General features: G+C 46.8%; 1 protein-coding gene across 3 annotated transcripts; it reads left to right on the top strand.

The window, feature by feature from the left end:
- Window positions 1-1,794: 1,794 nt before the first annotated feature.
- GEMIN8 (gem nuclear organelle associated protein 8) lies at window positions 1,795-19,007 on the top strand. 3 transcript variants are annotated; one of them, XM_082717053.1, is made up of 5 exons: window positions 1,795-1,933; window positions 4,182-4,255; window positions 7,926-7,970; window positions 8,560-9,004; window positions 18,474-19,007. In XM_082717053.1, exons 3-5 carry the CDS (start codon window positions 7,959-7,961, stop codon window positions 18,728-18,730), a joined length of 714 nt encoding a protein of 237 aa, XP_082573179.1. In that variant the 5' UTR covers window positions 1,795-1,933; window positions 4,182-4,255; window positions 7,926-7,958; the 3' UTR covers window positions 18,731-19,007. The 3 variants fall into 3 exon arrangements, with proteins under 3 accessions (XP_082573179.1, XP_082573180.1, XP_082573181.1); XM_082717054.1 differs by lacking the exon at window positions 4,182-4,255 and having other exon boundaries at window positions 1,824-1,933; XM_082717055.1 differs by lacking the exons at window positions 1,795-1,933; window positions 4,182-4,255 and adding an exon at window positions 4,706-7,431 and having other exon boundaries at window positions 7,627-7,970.
- The last annotated feature ends 940 nt before the right edge of the window (window positions 19,008-19,947 follow it).

The raw sequence follows: 19,947 nt of genomic DNA on the forward strand, positions 1-19,947 counted from the left end.
CCTCAATCCATGGCTGACTTTGCAAGGAAGACCCCACGCTCCTACCATCCCCTTCCCATTCTATCCATAGAGATCTCATTCTTCCCACATCTATTTTCTGAAAAGGGGAGGAAGGATGTCATCTAAAATAACGGCCCTCAGGGCGCCTTGGTGGCTCGGTTGTTAAGCCTCTGCCTTTGACTGAGGTCATGATCCCAGGGTCCTGGGATGGAACCGCCACATCACATCGCATCGGGCTCCCTGCTCAGTGGGAAGCCTGCTTCTCCCTCTCCTCCACCCCCTGCTTGTGTTCCCTCTCTCGGTGTGTCTCTCTCTGTCAAATAAGTAAATAAAAATATTTAAAATAACTGCCCTCAAACCATACACCTTTTCTGGCCTTACCTTGCTTTATCTTCTACATATAACCAAGATATACAATAACATTATCTCCCTGGTCATTGTCCATGCTGTACTCAAAAAAATGTTACTTTTATGAGGACAAAAATTGTCTTGTTCACCAGTGTATATCTGGTAAATAGTATACCACTGTTCGACAGAAATACACAATGATTCATGGGACATACGCCATTTCAAATGTTCTAGCAATCACATTAAGAAAGTAAAAAGAGAAAGGTGAAAGTAATTTTAACCTCATTTTATTTAGCCTAAACAGTCCTTCTCTAACATATTATCACTAGTAAAACGAGGTATTTTACATTCTTTGTCGCATCGCAGACAGCCAGTATGTATTTTTTAATCTTCTATACTGCTTGATTCTTCTGAAATATAGGAATACATGGTAATATTCGCGCCGTGCGTAGAGACTGACTGACTTAGCCATTTGCTCTTATTAGGCACTTAAGTGTTTTCGTTTTCACTTTGAAAAATAATTCTGCAGTGCACATTTGGTTTAACATGTTTTTCCTTGGAATAAGTTCCCAGAAGTGAAACTTCTCAGACAAAAGTATGCCCTTTTTAGGGCTCTTGCCACAGTTTGCTCAATTACCCCAGAGGAGATCCGGCCCTTAGACTTCGGTGGATTTCTCTTGGTTATTAACGAATCCTCTGTGATGCTAACCTGTGATGCCTGTGATACAGATAATGTTAACAGGTACTAACTTCGGTCTGTTCTACCGCACCGGGCACTGTGCCCTAGGGACTATTTCCATCTTTTGGGCGAGAATCCGAGGCTCCCGAGGTTAATAAAGTAAACGCTACTTGAAAGCCGGGGCGTGTCCTCCTGGTCTAGGACCTCAAGACTTGCTAGGTTTTTTTTAAAAAACAAACAAACAGGGGCGCCTGGGTGGCTCAGTGGGTTAAGCCGCTGCCTTCGGCTCAGGTCATCATCTCGGGGTCCTGGGATCGAGTCCCGCATCGGGCTCTCTGCTCAGCAGGGAGCCTGCTTCCTCCTCTCTCTCTGCCTGTCTCTCTGCCTGCTTGTGATCTCTGTCAAATAAATAAATAAAATCTTTAAAAAAAAAAAACAAACAAACAAACAAAGGGAAGGCTAACTAAAGACAAGAGGGGGAAGATAAGGGAGCTGAGACACGGCGAAAAATCGACAGTCAAGGAACTTGTCCAGGGACAAAACCGTCGTCTTCCCGGCGCGCCACACGCGTCCGCGGAGATACAGGCGCTAGACCCGCGCCGCGACCCCGGAGCCGCGCCCACTCCCCTGGCCCACCACCTTCCTCCAGCCCTTCCCTCCGCTCCGCCCCAGAAGGCGGAGCCTCATCTCACGACTGTCTCCCACGTGGCGCAGAACGCGGAGCGGACGTGGCGTCAGCGGCGCCGTGCGCGGACTTCCGGCGCTCGCGTCACGTGATCCGCGCCGGAAGTGAATTTTTGGTCTCCCGGGCAACAGCCCCTCCCTCTCGCGCCCCTTCTGGCTCCTCACAGGAAGTAGGTCCCTGCTCGCCCACCGCCCGAGATCCGCGAGCTGCGAGCCGACGAGGTGACTCCGGGGACGGCTGGGTTTCCTTTGGGGAGTGAGGGAGGAGCATGGAGGCACCGAAGCCTGGCTTCCTCACATGCCGGGAGAGCCGAGGACTTGCCTGTCACGTTGTCGTAATTAGCCTCATCTCGCGGGGCCCGTGAGATTCCTGAGTTATTGCTGGTTAATTGTGACAGGGGACTGGTTCCAGAGACTCTCAGCCGCCGTGCTTCGCACTCGGTGGATGGCTTTTGTTGCTCGGGGGCCCCTCCCAGACGAATTAAATTCGAATCTGTAGAAGTGGGACCCAGGCATCGGTATTTTGATGAAACTCCCCCCACGTGATTCTGAGGTGCTGAGTAACACTGTGTTAAGCTGAGTCTGTAAAGTGAATTCGGGCTCTGGCCATACAGCCCGGTATCTGCACAGAACGTCGCCCAGGGCAGCCTCATCCTTGGAGGGATGTCTGGAATATCGGCCCATCTACTCAAAACTTAGGGTTTTCTCCCCCCACACACACACTTCGACCTCTGTGGGAGGTCAGAATTTGGTGGAAGTTACCTAGGGAACGTATGGCCACTGTGGTCTTTTATGCGCCTTACCCGTGGAGGTGGAGAAGGTCTTGGCCCACTTTTCTTCCTCACCAATTAAGTGGACTTGAACTAGCGAAGTACCTTTTAGCTGTGAAATCCTGAGAGTTCCTTAGTACAGATCCTGAACAATTTTATCTTTATCAGGAGTGATTTTTAAAGCTGTTTCATAGGCTAGGTAGCTTCTGTATTGGGCTGTTTTGTACCAGAAGTCAGGACATTACTAGAAACTCTAGGCTAAAGATTAATAACACTTCTGGGGTTGTTTACTCTCAGAGTTTCCATGAATTGTGGGGTGGAGATAACATTTACAAATACAACTTAAAAATAGTTTGTAACGGACCCCTTTGGGATGACAATGCCAAGAGCTGCCCTATATTTTTAAAGGTCGTTGGGTAGTGACTTGGGATAGGTGTAACTGAAGACAGGTTCACATCAGTTTTAACAGTAGTTGTTATAGACAGAGAGGTGCAGGCTCATTTATGTGCCCTTGTGGGAGGCTCATGTCTGGCCATAAGACAGAGCCTGGACTCCTGAGTGGGGGAAGACATTCAGTCTTGAGCCATCTTTGTTGTCCACATTACCCGGCAGGGGGCAGGGACCATTCTAAACCGAAGGAGGGAGTCCCTGAGGGCATCAGGCCACTGGGGGTGGCAGGAAGCAATGCTGTCAGAAAACCTTTTTATTATCTTAGTTCAGGAAGTTACTACTGGTGTATGCATTCTTAGAAGACGTCTTCTCTGATAGGGTTATTACTACAAATACAGAAATGCCTTAGAACCACAAATGACTCAGTTCATGTAATTTCCATTTCTCATTGTACCTTCATTTATTTTGAGCAATTTCCAGCAGACCCCCTTCTACCCTGAAACATACACCGAAGGCTACATTAGATCCTCTAAATTACATGTTTGGTTCAGAGAACCAAATCACTGGGAACCTTCCTGGAAAGGTTTGACCTTAGGGACTTTAGCCAGCATAACTTAATGATTGACTTTCAGTGTGTTCCTATGCAAAAAACAAAAGCAGGTGAGTTTTTACGTATTTAATTTTCAGAATTCTACTGCAAAAGGAGGATAGAGAGGAAAATCCAGTTGCAGAGTACACATCATTATTTGAGGGGAATTTCTGTTTTTATTTTATTTATTGGTTGCAATGACACATTCTAGATCCTATATTTGTAGGAATGGAAATACACAGTAAAAAGAATATGTACACTGTCACTACCTTTCAACAAAGCCACATTACTTACTTGTGGAATTTTTTAGTAACTTGATGGAAATAGTTGGATTTTTTCCATTAAAAACAACAAAGTTCTTGTCTGTTACTCCTCATGTATATTTATGCATTTAAAAATACATCTCTAGGATAAGCAGGTTCATTGAAGAATGCTCGTGTTTTTTTAAAAAGGCTATATGGGAAAATACATGGTTTAAGACCCGGGGCACTGTCTTGCCAGTGGGCCCCGAGCCTCGGCAGTGTTTCATGAATGACCTCAGCGCTGTTTTTTTCCTTCCTCCTCTGGTGGTTGAGGACAGACAATGAATTTGGTCTCTGTGCTCGCCCGGGCTCAGCTGGGTAGTGACTATTATGCCTTTGTGCTCCGTGGGGCGGGCTGCCGGTTCGGTGGTACCGCGGACCCCGGCCCGCCCTGACATCGCCATTCTCTTTTCTTTCAGCTCCGCCGTCCAGTTAGGAGGAAAGCTGCTGTTCAGTCCGCGAAGACTGTGCCGTAGGAGACACTCCCAAAGAGGTGGCGAATGAAAGATAAAATTAAAGACCTTTGAAAGGCATCTAAATCTGCTGTGACCCTAAGCTTGCTTCTCTTTGAACTGGTGGCTGAAAGTGTTGCTTTAATGTCTAGAATTAGTTTCATGTTGGCTTTTCAGAAACCCAGGCTTTTTTTTTTTTTTTTTAAAGGTCCTTAAGTTCTCCATGTAGAAAGAGTAGCTGGTTTGAAAAAGTTAACAGGACCCATTCTTAGAGGAGGTTATCGCCTTTCCTTAGGAGCTAACTGATGCATCTAGCGGGAAGGGATATGTATTCTTTCTTCCAGGGAAGAGAGTCTGGGAGCTCTCTCCTGCTTCCTGTCCTTGTGGGGTTGCTGTCCATGACAACTAGTAGGGCCTCCTTCAGAAATCATGGCACTACATGTGCCTTATAAGCCCAGTTGATTTCAGGAGTTTGGTGGGGAGTTGTTTTTTTTTTTTTTTTTAAGATTTTATTTATTTATTTATTTGACACAGAGAGAGAGAGACACACACACACACAGTGAGAGAGGGAACACAAGCAGGGGGAGTGGGAGAGGGAGAAGCAGGCTTCCCACAGAGCAGGGAGCCCGATGCGGGTTTCGATCCCAGGACCCTGAGATCATGACCTGAGCCGAAGGCAGACATTTAACCGAGTGGGCCACCCAGGCATCCTGGGTTGTTTTTAAATTTAAAAAAAAAAAGAATATGAAGAGTGTGTGACAGAGACTATATGTGGCTTACAAGCCCCAAATACTTACTATTTGGCCTTTTACACAAAAATTTTCCTGGTATAAAATACCAGGAGTAATGCTGGAAAAAGCAAACCAATAATTATAAAGCTGCATGCAAGCCGCTACTCCTTTAGACATATTTTTCTAGACCTTCTTTTATTTCCTTTCTGAGAATTTGCTTAATTTGTCTTTCATTCTCAGGAACTACTTTCAACTGAATATCTGTAAGATTTTAGGAATCTTACAATACTTACAATGTAAAACTCTATGATAGGTTTTGGAATTTAGGGAGGGGGAATAATAGAGCCAGGGATAAATGAGCACATGCGACACCTAGCTCTCGGCTCTTAACTTGCCGGAGGCTGGTGGCGGATTTGCTCAGAAGTGTCCCAGCGGCCGAAACAGGAAGCACTCTCAGAATAAAATCGATGTCAGAGATGCCTGTATTTCATCATTAAGACAAACTCAGCTTTCTTTAACAGCCTGGGTCTCGAAAACGTCCAGTGCCTTAGCTGACTAGTTGGTCTGCTTCATAGGTCGCTGGCACACCAGGCTGAATCCGAGCTGCTTGTGCTCCAATCCCTGGAACCGGCTTTCTTCAGCCCACTGTACTGGCTTCCTTCTCGCAGCCTTGTGTGATCTCTCAGACCGTGTAACATGGTGGCCCTTCTAGCAAGTTATTTGTCAAATCAAAGGCATAAATAAGTAGCCTCTCCTCAAATTAGCTTTCCGTACCTCCTTTTAATCACAGCCATTGACATTCGAGCAGCCTGGTGAACATGATGAATTACACCAGAGCCTTTTAAACAGTCACCTACTTGATGGCGCGTGCCTACACTTCCAGCTCTGCAACGTGCAACTTCTCCTAAGCCATCCTGTACGTTTTCAGAATTCTGGTACAAAGACTTTTAAAGCCAGGCTGGATTTTTCCAATTATAAATAAAAGCAGGATTTCCCAAGGTCTGCAGTAGTGTTCGGTGACGATAAAGTTTATGGCATCTGTGAGGCTGAAGCCAGACCTTCCCAGTTCGGGATAATTAATATTTACATTGATCTGGTTCTAAGTACATTTTACAAGACATTGAAGTCTGGATTCAGAACTCTTAATTTCCAGAAGACACACAGATGCCCAGTAGACTTTTCAAATTCAATTCCTGTGCTACTTGTTAATCTCTAAAACAAATTTGATTAAGACACACATTAAAGTTCACTTTAATGGCATTATGTGCTACAGGCTCTTAGAAAAATGCTCAGATTTCAGTGATACAGATATGAAACCGGTCTGGAATGAATTAGCCACTTACAGACCGCACCTTACAGTTTAGCGCTCAAGTATGTACTGATGTCTACCGTAATTTCGTTTATGTAGTGTTACTTCTCTGGGTGGTTAACCCCTTAATTGTATTGACTTTTGTTTTTCTTCAGTAGCTTGTAAAGCACATAAGCAGTTAGCCAGGTTTTCAGATAATTGCTCACATTGTAAACCTTTAAACTGTAGTTTTATAAGTATTGTGAACTTAATTTACACTTACATTTTCACTGCATGGATTAGCTTTTTCCAGTTCACACTCACTGCGTGTGTGTATTCTTGAATTTAGAACAGGGAATAAGTGTGGGCTGTGTTTAAGATATATTTACAGAAGATCAGGTCAGCCCTCTTAGAAATAGCCTGTTGGAAAGCCTATTGTATTTCAGAAGAAAGTGAATGGTTCTCTTCAGGCTAAATCTTAAAAGATGTGATCAATTTAACAGCTCAGTTTTCTACATTAACCATAGCAGAACATCTGATAGAGATTACAAAATAAGTCAAGTTTATTTTTTAAGGCTTAGAGGTTTTTAAATTCTGCCCTCTCATGAAATGAAGGAGTTAAAAACGGGCCTCCTTCCGAATCTGATTTCCCAGAGTTTCAACATCCAAGTAGCTGTTGGCTCAGCACCATTTGTGTTTGCAGCTTCATCTCACGGATGCTTCAGTTCTCGTGCATTTTAGGATACTGCTTTTTTTAATTTTAACTTTTTTAAATTATCCCTGCACTCAGTGTAGAGTTTGAATGCATGACCCTGAGATCAGGAGTTGCATATGCTACAGAATGAGCCAGCCAGATGCCCCAGGATATTTTGTTTAACTTTCTTTTTTTAAGTATATCCTGACATACCGTGGCATTTTAGTAGCTCTGAACTCCTGAGCAGAAAGGAGAAAAAATTGTTTTAAGTAGCTCACAGAAGATATCGCTGCCGATTAAACTTTACCTTTAGGTATCTTCTGCCATGTCAGTACATCACAAGCAGGTAGGCAGGGGCGAAAGGAGTAAGCCCTGGCCGAGCAGGGCTGCTGAGCAAAGGCGTTCTGTGTAGGCGATCGGTGGAGAGTCTCCGGGGAACAGTTTCTCCTGCAATGGTGCAGAGTGCCTAGGCAGGGAGAGTCATATATTATTAGTTCCTGTTCTGTATTAATATTCTTTTTTTTAAGATTTTATTTATTTATTTGACAGAGAGAGAAATCACAAGTAGGCGGAGAGTCAGGCAGAGAGAGAGAGAAGCAGGCTCCCGCTGAGCAAAGAGCCCAATGCGGGGCTCGATCCCAGGACACTGAGATCATGACCTGAGCCGAAGGCAGCGGCTTAATCCACTGAGCCACCCAGGCGCCCCTGTATTAATATTTTTAATACAGGTACTAGCCACTAACTGTATGGTTCTTTCCAGCCTTTACTTTCAATAGGTAAACAAATATTTGAAAAATGCGGTGTCCTTTGAGCCACTTAATCATACCTAAGGGGACCCCTCCCAGGTGCCAGGGCCCTGGAGCGTATGTTGCGTGAAGCCCAGGCATGGCGTTCAGAAGAGCCAGCCTCTGAGGGGCTGCTCTGTAAACCCTGAAGTAGCCACAAGTGTCCCCCACGTGCACTGACCAGACGTTTGCACTGTGCTTGTTCTTTCCTAGTTTCAGCGCCCATTTGGACTTCCACAACCAGAGATGACAGCAAAGGTAAGTTTGTTTGTTTGTTTGTTTGTTTAAACTCATGAGCAAAGGGTAAATTTTAGCCATTAGTATTCTCATCCCATGACGGAGAAGACCAAAGAAATAAATACATCCAGAAGGGAAAAGTAAAAGCACCGTTGGGTAGGTTGCTAGACAGCTGTGGTCCAGCTACTGAGAGTGCCCAGACCTGCACATGTTTAGGCGGGTAGTGAGGGAGGGACCAGAGAACATTAGTCCATGTGGTTCTTGGAACTAGGCGCTAGGTTCCAGTGGGTAGAGAGGCCCAAGGTGGTTGATGTCCATATCTCTCCGTGCATCTTACCTAAAAATGATAATCATTAGCCTCTGTCTCTATTTTATTGTGGCCATAACGTTAAACTGAGTCCTGTGCGTACCCCATGCACACGCACGTCGTGTCCGTTGTGGGCATGGACCTGTCCTACGTCCTCTTTGGCCCAGTGGTAGCGTCCTGACGGAGAGTGGGTATTTACTAGATACTCTGTAGAAAACGTGTTGTTTAGCCAATTCAGGACTTGAGGGTTCTCTTGAGGAAGGACCTTGCCGCATCTGGCTTCCACGTCCCTTTATTCTGTAGGTGGCGTCCTGGAAAGCCGCCGAGCCTTGGTCTTTTCATCCAGTCTACGCAAGGTACTGGCGCCATTATCACCAGGCCATGGCCTGGATGCGGAGCCACCACAGCGCCTACAGGAAGGCGGTGGAATCTTACTGCAGTTGCCCGTGGGCCTGCCTTCCTGCGGCTCTTCCCCAGAGCCCTCCCACGAACAAGGCCAAGCCTCAGCCCTCTCGTGACCATCACCCGGCCTCCACGGACTCGCACTACGTTCCTTCACCTTCTAGAAGGTCCGGGCAGCATCCAGCAGCCCGCCCCAGAGAACGCCGAGCTTGGCCTGCCGAGGAGGAGGAGGAGACAGCGGAGTCCGAGTCAGACGGGGGTGTGGAGTGCGACCTGAGCAACATGGAGATCACAGAGGAGCTGCGCCAGTACTTCGCCCAGACCGAGAGGCACCGGGAAGAGCGACGTAAGTGTGCGCCCCCTGCGCGCTTCCTTTCCTCGCCCTGCCTCTCGCGCGGCCTCCTTCCCTCGAGTTATTTTGTAACTTCCCAACAAGCCACATCCAGTCCCACCTCAGCTCTGTCAGCTTCCAGAGGTATTTTCAGACAGGACTTTTTTTTAGCTCTAGAACAAGGCTTGTCCCGGTGGTCCCTCTGCCGTCTACTGAGTAGCAGATCGGGGGGTGTGCACGGCGGTGTGCCTGTGTTCCCTGATCTCCCCCCCGCCCCTCAGGGCCGTGCCACCCACTTCACAAATGAGGCAGGTGACCTTTCAGAAGGTCCATTGACTTCCTCCATGGTACACAGCTAGTAACGAGCTGTTGGGGTTTAAAGCGAGGTCTGTCTGACTCCCAGTTCCTGTGCTGCTTCCTCTAGCACAAACTTAGGGATTAGGTTTTGTCCCTGAGACTGCTATGTTTTTTTAAAATCCTGCTGTCACCTCACACCTACACAGCTCTGAGACTTCCCTTGCTAGCGAGCTACCAGGCCTTGGTTTTTAAGCGGCATCAGAGCAGAGGTCAGTGTGAACCTGAACAAAAATGTCTGGGACTCAAACCTTTCTGGTCCGACCCCGCATCAAAGCAGTCTGCTGTTAAGGTTCTAGAAACATGATAATGCCTTTCCCTCTTCCATGGCAAAGCAGGGATTTCCCTTTTTTTTTTTTCTTTTTAAATAATTTCTCACCAAGTTCCTACAAAGAACTAGAACTATGAAAATTCACCAGACTGTTTACATTTGAAGTGTCTCAAACAGATACACAAATGCTTTTCTCCTTATAACCAGTATCTAGTCTCAATATTGTTTTCATTGAGTTCTAATTATATGATACTTTACTTAGAATGTTTTTAATAAATAGAAAGAAACAAGATAAACAGAAACATGGCAGTCTGGGGACGGCCAAGGGTGGGGTTCCCTCTTTGATTGATCTGTGTTTTCCTGATGACGGGCTGATCGATCCCCGCAGGGTGCCAGGAACTGAGAGGTGGGCTTTGTATAAGGTATCGTGCCTTTTAGTGTCGGAAAAGTATACAGTGATGAAGGAGAGGAGGTGTTCCAGCATGTCCATGTTCGGCTGGAATGCCGTTTTTTTATAGCTTTGGAAAAAATACGATGGATGTGGGGTTTCTTTCTTTTGTCCTTACCAGACAGTAAAATAACGTGTTTCCCTCCACAGATTGATACGTACATGATAGCAGTTCTAATTAGGGACGGAAGCAAACCCCAGTCATCCTAAAGGCCATTTTGAATGATCTGCTCATTTAAGATAAACTTGACACATAGTTATTCAATAAAAAATAGATGTGATGATAATGAAAATAAAGTAACGAAATGTGTCCTTCCGACGTCAGCAGTTCAGTTACAGATACGGCTAAGAACCGTTCTTCCTCTTGCCTTGGTCAGGTAGAATTCTAGGTAAATTAAAAAAAAAAAGTCATAAAAATTACCTGCTAAGTTGTGCCTGACACTTAATACTGTTTTTGAATGAGTGAATGATTTGGGTATTAATTATGAGCCTTAAGTCAGGGTTGTCAAGTATCCCATAAAGTGCTAAGCTTGCTGTGCTTGTGCGGGACATTTTACAAAGTGAGTTAGGCTTTGATGAACTTCGTATTTGGTTTTATATTATTCCCATATCTGCTGAGTTGACCTCAAGGCTCCAGATTGCACTGTTGTCATCACTGCAGTGGGTTGAATTTTGTTCCCTAAAAAAAGATCTGTTGGAGTCTTAACCTCCCCCCACTCCAGCCTCAGGATGTGACCTCATGTGGACATAGAGTCTCTACGGAGGTAACCAAGTTAACATGAGATCTTTAGGGTGGGCCCTGATCCGGTACGACTAGTGCCCTTCGAAAAGGAAACGTGCACGCAGAGGTAGACATGCACCCAGGGAGAAGCCACAGGAAGACTGGAATTCTGCCGCTGGAAGCTAACAGAGGGGCCTGGACCAGATCTTCCCTAGCGCCTTCAGAAGGGGCACGGCCCTGCTGCCCATGCCTCGACCTCAGACTTCTGGCCTCCACACCTGTGAGATGAGAAATTTCTGTTATGCTAAGCCACCCAGTTTGTGGTGCTTTGTTACAGCAGCCCTAGGAAACTAATGCAGTCCCTCTGTGAGAATTTTCTTTGTCCCAACGTGCAGTCTGTGAGGGGGACATGAAGTGAACTCACAGGTCTTCCCATCCCTTTGGAGAAACTGTTACGTACTTGTTTTACCATGATGTAGACAGCAAACCAATAAAAAAGGGAATTTTGTGAAAACCCATACAGCCTTCATTTTCAACCTCATTCTTCCATGTATACATTAATAACATTATACTGAGCGAGCTGTGGCGGAAGCGCTCACGTTAGAGTCCCCCCCACCCCCACCCCCACCCCCGCCACTCATCAGCCAGAGGCACTTAGCTTGTGGGTCACCTATCCTGGTCAGACTGTGCCTCAGTCACCTGACCTGTGAAAGGGGACCCTAATCAGTAGAGTGGTAATAATGAAGATTCAGTGAGATAATAAACGGTAAGTGAGAGAACCATGCTTGGCACGAAGTCAGTGCCCAAGAAATCGTAGTTAGGGTTAGTTGCTGATAACTCATCCTTTAGTGTGTGTCATTAACCAAATACGGATTTTACTCCGATGCTGTGTTAATTAGCGCTTGACTGAGAGTCTGCATATTTTTAGTAAAGGTGCTCTGTGGCTTCAAAACAAAGTCATTTCTGCTCTGCACTTTCTAAATTCCTAAATTGACTTAGAATCTTTAAAAAGGAAAAGAATTAAAGTTTTGGTGTCGATCCTATTTAGTCATTAACATAGTTTCATCAAAGTAGTCATTAACACAACTTTTAGTCCATTTCAAGGACATTTTTGCCTGATGTAACAATATAGGAAAATGCATGGAAAAGCGAACCCACTTCCATATTACTAATAACAGCACCAAACACATTGAGCTTCTGTTTCTTCGTGCTTTGTAAATGTGCAGTTGTAGCATAATTGAAAACTGCTTGTCTTAGGGTCTCCGCGATGCCTTTGTGTCCTGCGGTCTGCCCTGGAAATATTACCAGGTCTTTGGGAGAAGAGGAGATGGTCTGGCAAGGGCGAGAACATGCTGTGGGGTCAGAGTCTTATCTGACTAGTAAAGACTTAGAAGCTCCCGGGGCCTGACCCTGTACCATCAAAAACAATGGGCATTATTTTTTTCACCAGCGCTTTTGGTGGCATGTAGCGTGAATACTGCCCCGTGCTGTTCCCTCGAGCAATGCTGAGGGGTGGAACTCAGATGTAAGCGCTGTGCATGTCCGAGGTGCTTTCCGTCCGACCCATTACCTTCACTAGAAGTGTTCGTGGACGTTTCGCTACATACACAGTTGGGATATATTTTAGGAGTGATTAGGGACCTGAGTAGTGTGAATACTTAGTTGAAAGTTTCTTTGTTTTGCTCTTTGAACCACTAGAAGCTACTTACTCAATAAAGGCAAATTCAGCTTTGAATAGAGATCATCTAGAGAACACAGAATTTTATGAAATGTATCACTAGCAGGGGAAAACATAGCTAAATTTAATTCTGTTTTTCAGTATTACTTCCACAGGAGTCTATATGTTACATAATTCATCATCATCGGAGTCTTATTTAATATTTTCCTAGAATAAAATCCTTCATACTGGACAGCATGTTCTTGTTTATGATTACTGCTCTTCCAGATAATCTCTAACATATTTTAGTGATCAAAAAAAAACTAAGTAAGAAAATAAAGAACTCTTTCTGTGTGGTGGGAACAGACATGCTTTTGATTATGTTCTATGTCATTTCCTAATGAGATACTTCCGTTATTCAAAACTTCACTGGTAACATTACTTATGGGAAAGTAGACAGTTGTGGAGTTTTAAAGGTCAGCTATGTTTTCAATTATTTCTTAGGAAAAATGTTTATTGTTAAGAAAAGTACCATGTTTTAGTCATAAATAACCATCAGTAGAGACTGCAAGGATATGGTCCTAATACTTAGAAGGGAGATGAGTGAAAGTTACCATTCCCAGTGCAGAAAGCCTCTGGAACAAACACCACCACCCTTGTCTCAGGCTTGAGCCAATCAGATATTATCCTCTGCGTTTTGGGAGTAACCGTTGGGTCAAAACAGAGACATATTCACAAAGAGCTTAAACCTAGTTGGGAAGAGGAGACAGAATCAAGTTAAAACTGATACCTAGGGGCGCCTGAGTGGCTCAGTGGGTTAAGCCTCTGCCTTTGGCTCAGGTCATGATCCCATGGTCCTGGGATCGAGCCCCGCATCGGGCTCCTTGCTTGGTGGGAAGTCTGCTTCTCCCTCTCCCTCTGCTATTCTCCCCCGCTTGTGCTCTCTCTGTATCAAATAAATAAAATCTTAAAAAAAAAAAAAAAAAAACCTGATAGCTAGAAGAGCCATCTGTGGCCTGGTCCATGTGTACCTTTGCAATGATGAGTGGAGTCTGTGAACTCAGCCATGAGAGAAACTTCACGGTGTAGTGGTGGAAAATGGAGTATGCTCTAGGCTTGAGGGATGGGGTCCGTTGGGATCAAGAGAGAAAGAAAGGGGTAAGTCCACTCCCCACTTAGCACTCAACATGCTGTTCTTACCACAGGGCCCAGCAGTGTTTTGTTTGTTTTTTTTTAATTTTTCTCATTTTTTAAAGATTTTATTTATTTATTTGACAGAGAGAGAGATCACAAGTAGGCAGAGAGGCAGGCAGAGAGAGAGGAGGAAGCAGGCTCCCCGCTGAGCAGAGAGCCCGATGCAGGACTCTATCCCAGGACCCTGAGATCATGACCTGAGCCGAAGGCAGAGGCTTAACCCACTGAGCCACCTAGGCGCCCCCAGCAGTGCTTTTAGACATTAGCTGGGAGAGGTGGAAGGTTTAGACCCGTTTTCATTACCAAACCTTCCGTCAGTCCGCTGGAACCCCAGCCAGTTCGCCCTCAGTCCACCGTCTGGGAAAACATGGAGGATATAGTGAACGGCGCGGTATGGAGTGAGCCACTGTGCCGTCCTCCTGACCAAACCCGGTTCCACCGCGCCCGTGTCCCATCCAGTCCCGATGCTCGAGGTACGAAAAACCAGTGGGAGAGAAGATGCATATAAAAGGCTGAAGAAAAGTGGACGGGCAGGATGGAAGTGCGCTCTTATTCTGAAAACAGTAATTATCCACTGACTTCATCTGTCAGGGGAGAGGGACGGGAGGTGAGGACGAAGGCCCAGCAGAAACGGCTCCAGGTCTGCTGGCAAGCGCCTGTGTTCCGGGTATGTCGCTGACAAGCCAGGAGTGACACGCCAGAAGCGAGTCTCTTGTGACATAAATCAAGCCTGTGCTTGTGCTCGGTTGTGCTAAAATCATTAATTCTGGCAACATAGCAGAGAATACAGTCAGAAGGACATGCTGATCCTAGAAAAATGAGGAAAAATAACATTAAAACTCACTTGTCTTAGTGCTTTGTCTTCCAGAATATTCTGCCTTTGGGCTGATTATCTGGAATGCTGAATGAATGTTTTCCCGCTAGGTCAGGTCCTCTAAAATCTAAGTCACTCCTCGTGATTTTGTTTTCCTTTGTTAACTGTAAGTCCACGTTGGTAGTAGCGTCATGTAAATTGATAGATTGAGGGGGAAGATAGCAAGGTTATATATCCTGAACCCGGACAGGACCCAGTCGCGCTTGTCCTTAATAGGATGTTCTGTTTTCTTGTTTTAACCCTATATGCATATTAACCTTTATATTAGTTTCCTAGGGCTGCAGTATCAAATGACCATAAATGGGCTCAAAACAACAGAAATTTTATTCTGTTCTGGAAGCCAGAAGTCTGAAATCAAGGTGTCAGCAGGACCCATTCCCTCCAAAGGTTCTGGGACTGTGCTTCTTCCCAGCCTCTGGTGGCTCCTGGTGTTCTCTGGTCTGTGGCGACATAGTTCCAGTCCTGCCTCCTTGGTTACCTGGTTTTCCCCCCTGTGTCTCTGTGTGTCCTTTTCTGTCTCTCATAAGGACACGCTCATTGGGTTTGAGGTCCACACTCATCCAGTATGATCCCATCTTGATCCTCAATGACATCTACAAAGACCTTGTTTCTTTAAAAAAAAAAAAAAAGGTCTATTCTGAGGTTCCATGTAGATGTGAATTGAATGTTGGGGGGACACTATTCAACCCACTCCAGCCCTGCGTTCAACCTGAAATCTAATAATACATCCCAGTTTTTATTAGAATAGCCTGTAGGAGAAAAAGCACTGGGGGAACGTTGAGTCCCACGGCTGTTTTCAGTAAAGAATGATCAGCGGCTCCGTGACGCGGCACCTGTTCTGTCTGAAGTGTGAGCTTCTCCTTTGCTTCAGTCAGATGATTCCCATCTGGTTGAGTCCTCACCTTGTTTTGACAGAAGGAAAAACTGCTAGTGATGGAGAAGCCTTTCCTTCATTGGGAGGAAGGAACAATAAATAGAAAACAGAATACGTGACGCCTTCAAACGAGGATATTCTGTTCTGAAGTTTGCTTGTCCCCTAAGTCGGTATAAGCTGAAGTACTTCCAGAAGCTAGCGGCAGCTTCCCATGTCCACCCCGTCTGAGCGCATTTGGTTTTAAGTTGGCCGCTTTTCAAATTTGTAGTCTAGCCATAGGACTTTTTTTAATAATTGTTTAAGTAAGTAGAGGCACGGTGACTCAGAGGGAAAGGAACAAGATCAGCCCCCATCTCACTGGCGCCCCCGTCTCCCTCAGGCTCTCTGCCGTGGAGGCTTCTGAGGAACCCTCTGGAGGGGAGCTCTGCCTGGCACCTTTTGAGATTTGACCATCTGTTTCTCTCTCCCTGAGTTGTCATCATTCTTCTTTAGCAGCATCTGGAAGAAACAGCCATTTACAAAAAATAATGTATGGCCTCTGTCCAGACTTTCTCTCAACAGTCATTTCCTGAGCACCTGCTTAGTGTCAGGCATTGTGTCCTCCTGGGCCTGGGGACGGCGGGGGCTGGTGAAGGTGACAGTGCCCTTTTCCCATGCATGACTTCCACAGGCGGGTTTTAGCACTGGCCAGTCAGTGCAGGGGACAGGCCCCCTGCCCTTTAGGTCTGTGTTTTAGGGCACCTACCCACCATGCTGGAAACCAGGAAAGCCCCAAGCCTGTTTCAAGGCCGGGAGAGAACAAGGGTTGAGTCTTGAGTTTTCATAAGGAGACCCGAATAGGAAGGAGATAGAAGAAAAGAACTGAGAACAGAGGGTTGTGTCTTTTATTCTGTTATTCTTACACGGAATGAGCTTCATCAGCTGAAACCCTGTGACGGTACCCCGTGAGCACGTGCCGGGTGTGAACCTGGAAAGCTGCACTGGCTATGTGGATTGGCGGCTGCACTTGGCTCCTTTTTTTTTTTTTTTTTTTTTTAAGATTTTATTTATTTATCAGAGAGAGAGGGGGAGAGAGTGAGCACAGGCAGACAGAATGGCAGGCAGAGGCAGAGGGAGAAGCAGGCTCCCTGCCGAGCAAGGAGCCCGATGTGGGACTCGATCCCGGGACGCTGGGATCATGACCTGAGCCGAAGGCAGCCGCTTAACCAACTGAGCCACCCAGGCGTCCCTTGGCTCCTTTTAACAGTGCTTTATCGACAGATGTCAGCCGTAAGAAAGCATCTCGATGTAGAATTGTTACACTGATTTCCTACCTGTAAGATAGTTCTGGTCAGAAGAGTAGCAGAACCATGGTAAATGAGCAGGAAAAGAAAAAGAAAGATGCGAAAGGAAGAAGGTTAAATTCACGTATCCTGGCGGCAGAGAGCAACACTTGGTAAGATAGTGTGGATCCGGTGTTTATTCAGACTTGGAAATGTGAAGCCTCAGACTCACACAGGAAGTTGAACATCTGCTGTGTCACTAGATCTGTCGGTGAGGCTGATTATAGTCTTGGGACAAATGTGAAAGTAAAAGGACTGCGGTCTGGGAACCTCTGTCCTCTAGATGCACAGGCCCTGGGCCCCCCCGCAGGCCTCTCCCCACCCTCCACCATGGGATTGTTTCCTCCTGGCCCAGGAGGAAACGGGTCCGAGGGCTGGTAACAGCCCAGGGCTCCCATAGGTGGCTGGCTTTCAGAGGAGTGGTCTTTGGAGGGTGGGGATATACAGTGTAAACACCCATGGGAACGGAACAGCTTACATCCTAAAGTTTCAGACTGGCAAGAAGACCAAAACCGAGAAACAAATGGTTACTGACCTCCCATTCGTTGGCACATTCCGCCAGTGTTTTGGTTCAGTTCTGCATTTCACAGCAAGTCAGCCACATCTCTCGTTTGTGGGTAAGGGAGCAGTTACCTTGCGCTTACCTGCTTGGCAGTCATTTGGCCTACCTATCTGTAGGTGACCTGCAGTTAGAAAGAAGCTGCGGATGTGCTCACTGAGAAGTGGCCGTCTGCGTTTTTCGTGTTCCCGGGTGTCCAAAGCTCCTTCCCTCCAATACTTGCGAATAACAGACTTAGGAGCGTGACTGCCTCGCCACAGGCATACCTTGCTTCTCGCTTTAGGGTTCACAAGGAAAGCGTGGTTTATGTCATTGTTTTATCCCCTGTAATGATCTTCACTCCTTCCTCGGTAACAGCAGTAGCTACAGATGGGTACATCGTGTGCATTCTAGTCCGTCTCTCTGGTCCCGACAGTGGCCTACACAAATCTGTCAGCTGGCTAAATTTTACCTTATGCAGGGATATGCTGTTTCTGTATACGTAAGAATATAAGTTCTGCTCCTGGGACTTGTTTGAGGAAACGTGTACGGGGGAGAATACCCTGGATTCCTTGCTTTACAAGAATCCATTTATATCAGTAGGATTAAAATCACATGGCTCTGTCACTTGACATTTAGCCTAAGCTGAGCTGTGAAGCTCTTCCTTCCATTGGCAGAATTAGCCTGGCTCGGCCCTGTCTGCTTGGGTAAGTGTCGGATTCTGTGACTCCGTTTCCTGTCGTGCGCCGTGCCTCCGTGTAGGACCAGGGATGATCGCTGGGATCCCCTAGCACCAGCGTTTGCTCTGCTCCAGACCACCTAAAACCAGTGCCTCGAACGCGGGGCTGACTTTTTCTCCCAGCACCCCATTTGTGGGCTGAACTACTACTTCTTGCAACCCTGGACTTTGCAGGAAGCGTTTCGTTTCCCTGCTGGCCTGGCACAGTGTGTGAATCGAGGCGAGCTCCGGCAGCCCTTCCAGAGGCGCGGCTTGTGGGCGGCCAGGCCGCGCAGATGGAAGAGGGAGAGCTGTATCCGGGGCTCAGTGCGCAGGTTCGACGGCGCTGGGTAACGTGTTCCTGGCAGGGTCGCCTCCCGGAGGAGCAAACGGTGCATTTCCTGGGCATGCGGGTAGTGGTGTGCGGGTATCTGGGCGGGCGCCACCGGCCCGACCTGGCCAGGCAGCTGGCAGCCGCAGCCTGGGCTCACCGCCGTGTCGATTCGTTCTCAGGGCGGCAGCAGCAGCTGGATGCCCAGCGCCTGGACGACTACGTGAACGCCGACCACGACCTGTACTACAGCACCCACCGCTCGGTGCACCCCCCGTCCGAGAGGCCCGGTGAGCGGCGCCAGGCCGAGATGAAGCGCTTGTATGGGGACAGCGCCGCGAAGATCCAGGCCATGGAGGCCGCCGTGCAGCTGAGCTTCGACAAGCACTGTGACAGGAAGCAGCCCAAGTACTGGCCGGTCATCCCGCTCAAGTTCTGAGCCCGGGGCACCGCGTACCCAGCCATCACCCCCTTCCTTTTGGATTCGCTGAATCTCTCCTGTGCATCTTCTCAGGGAAATTTCTCTTATACTGAGAAATCAGCATGTCACCAAAGTCCCAGCGGGCCCGTCTCAGGGCTGGATGTAACACGCTGGCCACTTGAAGTCAGCAAGATGTGTACTGTTGCCCACATGAAAGATTTTCTGTTGATCCAAAATGAGAATTTCATGTATATCACTGATACTCTCCAGTTCATTAAAGTCCTCACTTAGAGACCCCGCCTAGTTTTTTTGGCCTTTTTCTATTTTCTTCTGTCCTGTCTTTAACCCACCTGAACTTAAGCACACGTGCCTTAAATGAGTCAGATGTCCTCTCCCACTCAAACTCCTTTAGTCCCCGCTGAAAGTGACCTCGTGAGACAGACCCCACTTCTCTCCACTGCAGAGGTCAGCGTGCGTGTCCTGTAAAGGAGCAAAGAGTGAGTATGTCCAGCTTTGCAGGCCACACAGCCTTTGTTGCAACCACTCTGTTCTGCCCCTGCCGCCTGAACGAAGCTCTGGATGGTAAGTAAACAAACGGGCATGGGTGCGTTCTGACAAAACTTTATTTGTAAAAACAGGCCTCGGGCCAGATTTCGCCTATGGGCAGTAGTTTGTGAACCGGCTGCTCTAACGGAATGAGAATAACTGCCTTGCCGATTCCGGTTATCTCATTAGCTCTACAGAGCTTGAATGTCGCACGGAATTGAGAGCAAAGAGCAGTAATTCCCAAATCTGCTCACCTTCGCGGTATCCTCTGTCGTAGAGAAAGTATAATTGAGCTTTTACTGTGTAAAGCGGATGTTGCTTTGAGAAGAGAATGCATTTCTGAGGATAAAAATCTAAAAATTGATGGATCAGTCCATTTATAAAAGCCAGCTGCCTTTTAAATAAGTTATTACAGTATGTTGCCAGGGTGAGCCCATGTTGACCCGAGAAGATTAGCACATCCATCAAAGGTTGGGGAAAAGATTGAGTATTGACGTGTTTCTCCCGAAGAACAACACTTCGCGCGCCACATTTCAGCCCCTGCCCTGAGACAGATGCATTGCTTTCACCAGCCCCAGGTGCTTATTTTCCCAAGCTCTCATTGTATTCCTGGAGCTGTGATTTGTGCTTGGATATTGCCGACAAAAATCAGAATTAACTTCCCCTGAGGTGACACATGACTAAAATTT

This window comes from Mustela nivalis, assembly GCF_964662115.1.
Source record: "Mustela nivalis genome assembly, chromosome: X".
Classification (NCBI taxonomy): Eukaryota; Metazoa; Chordata; class Mammalia; order Carnivora; family Mustelidae; genus Mustela; species Mustela nivalis.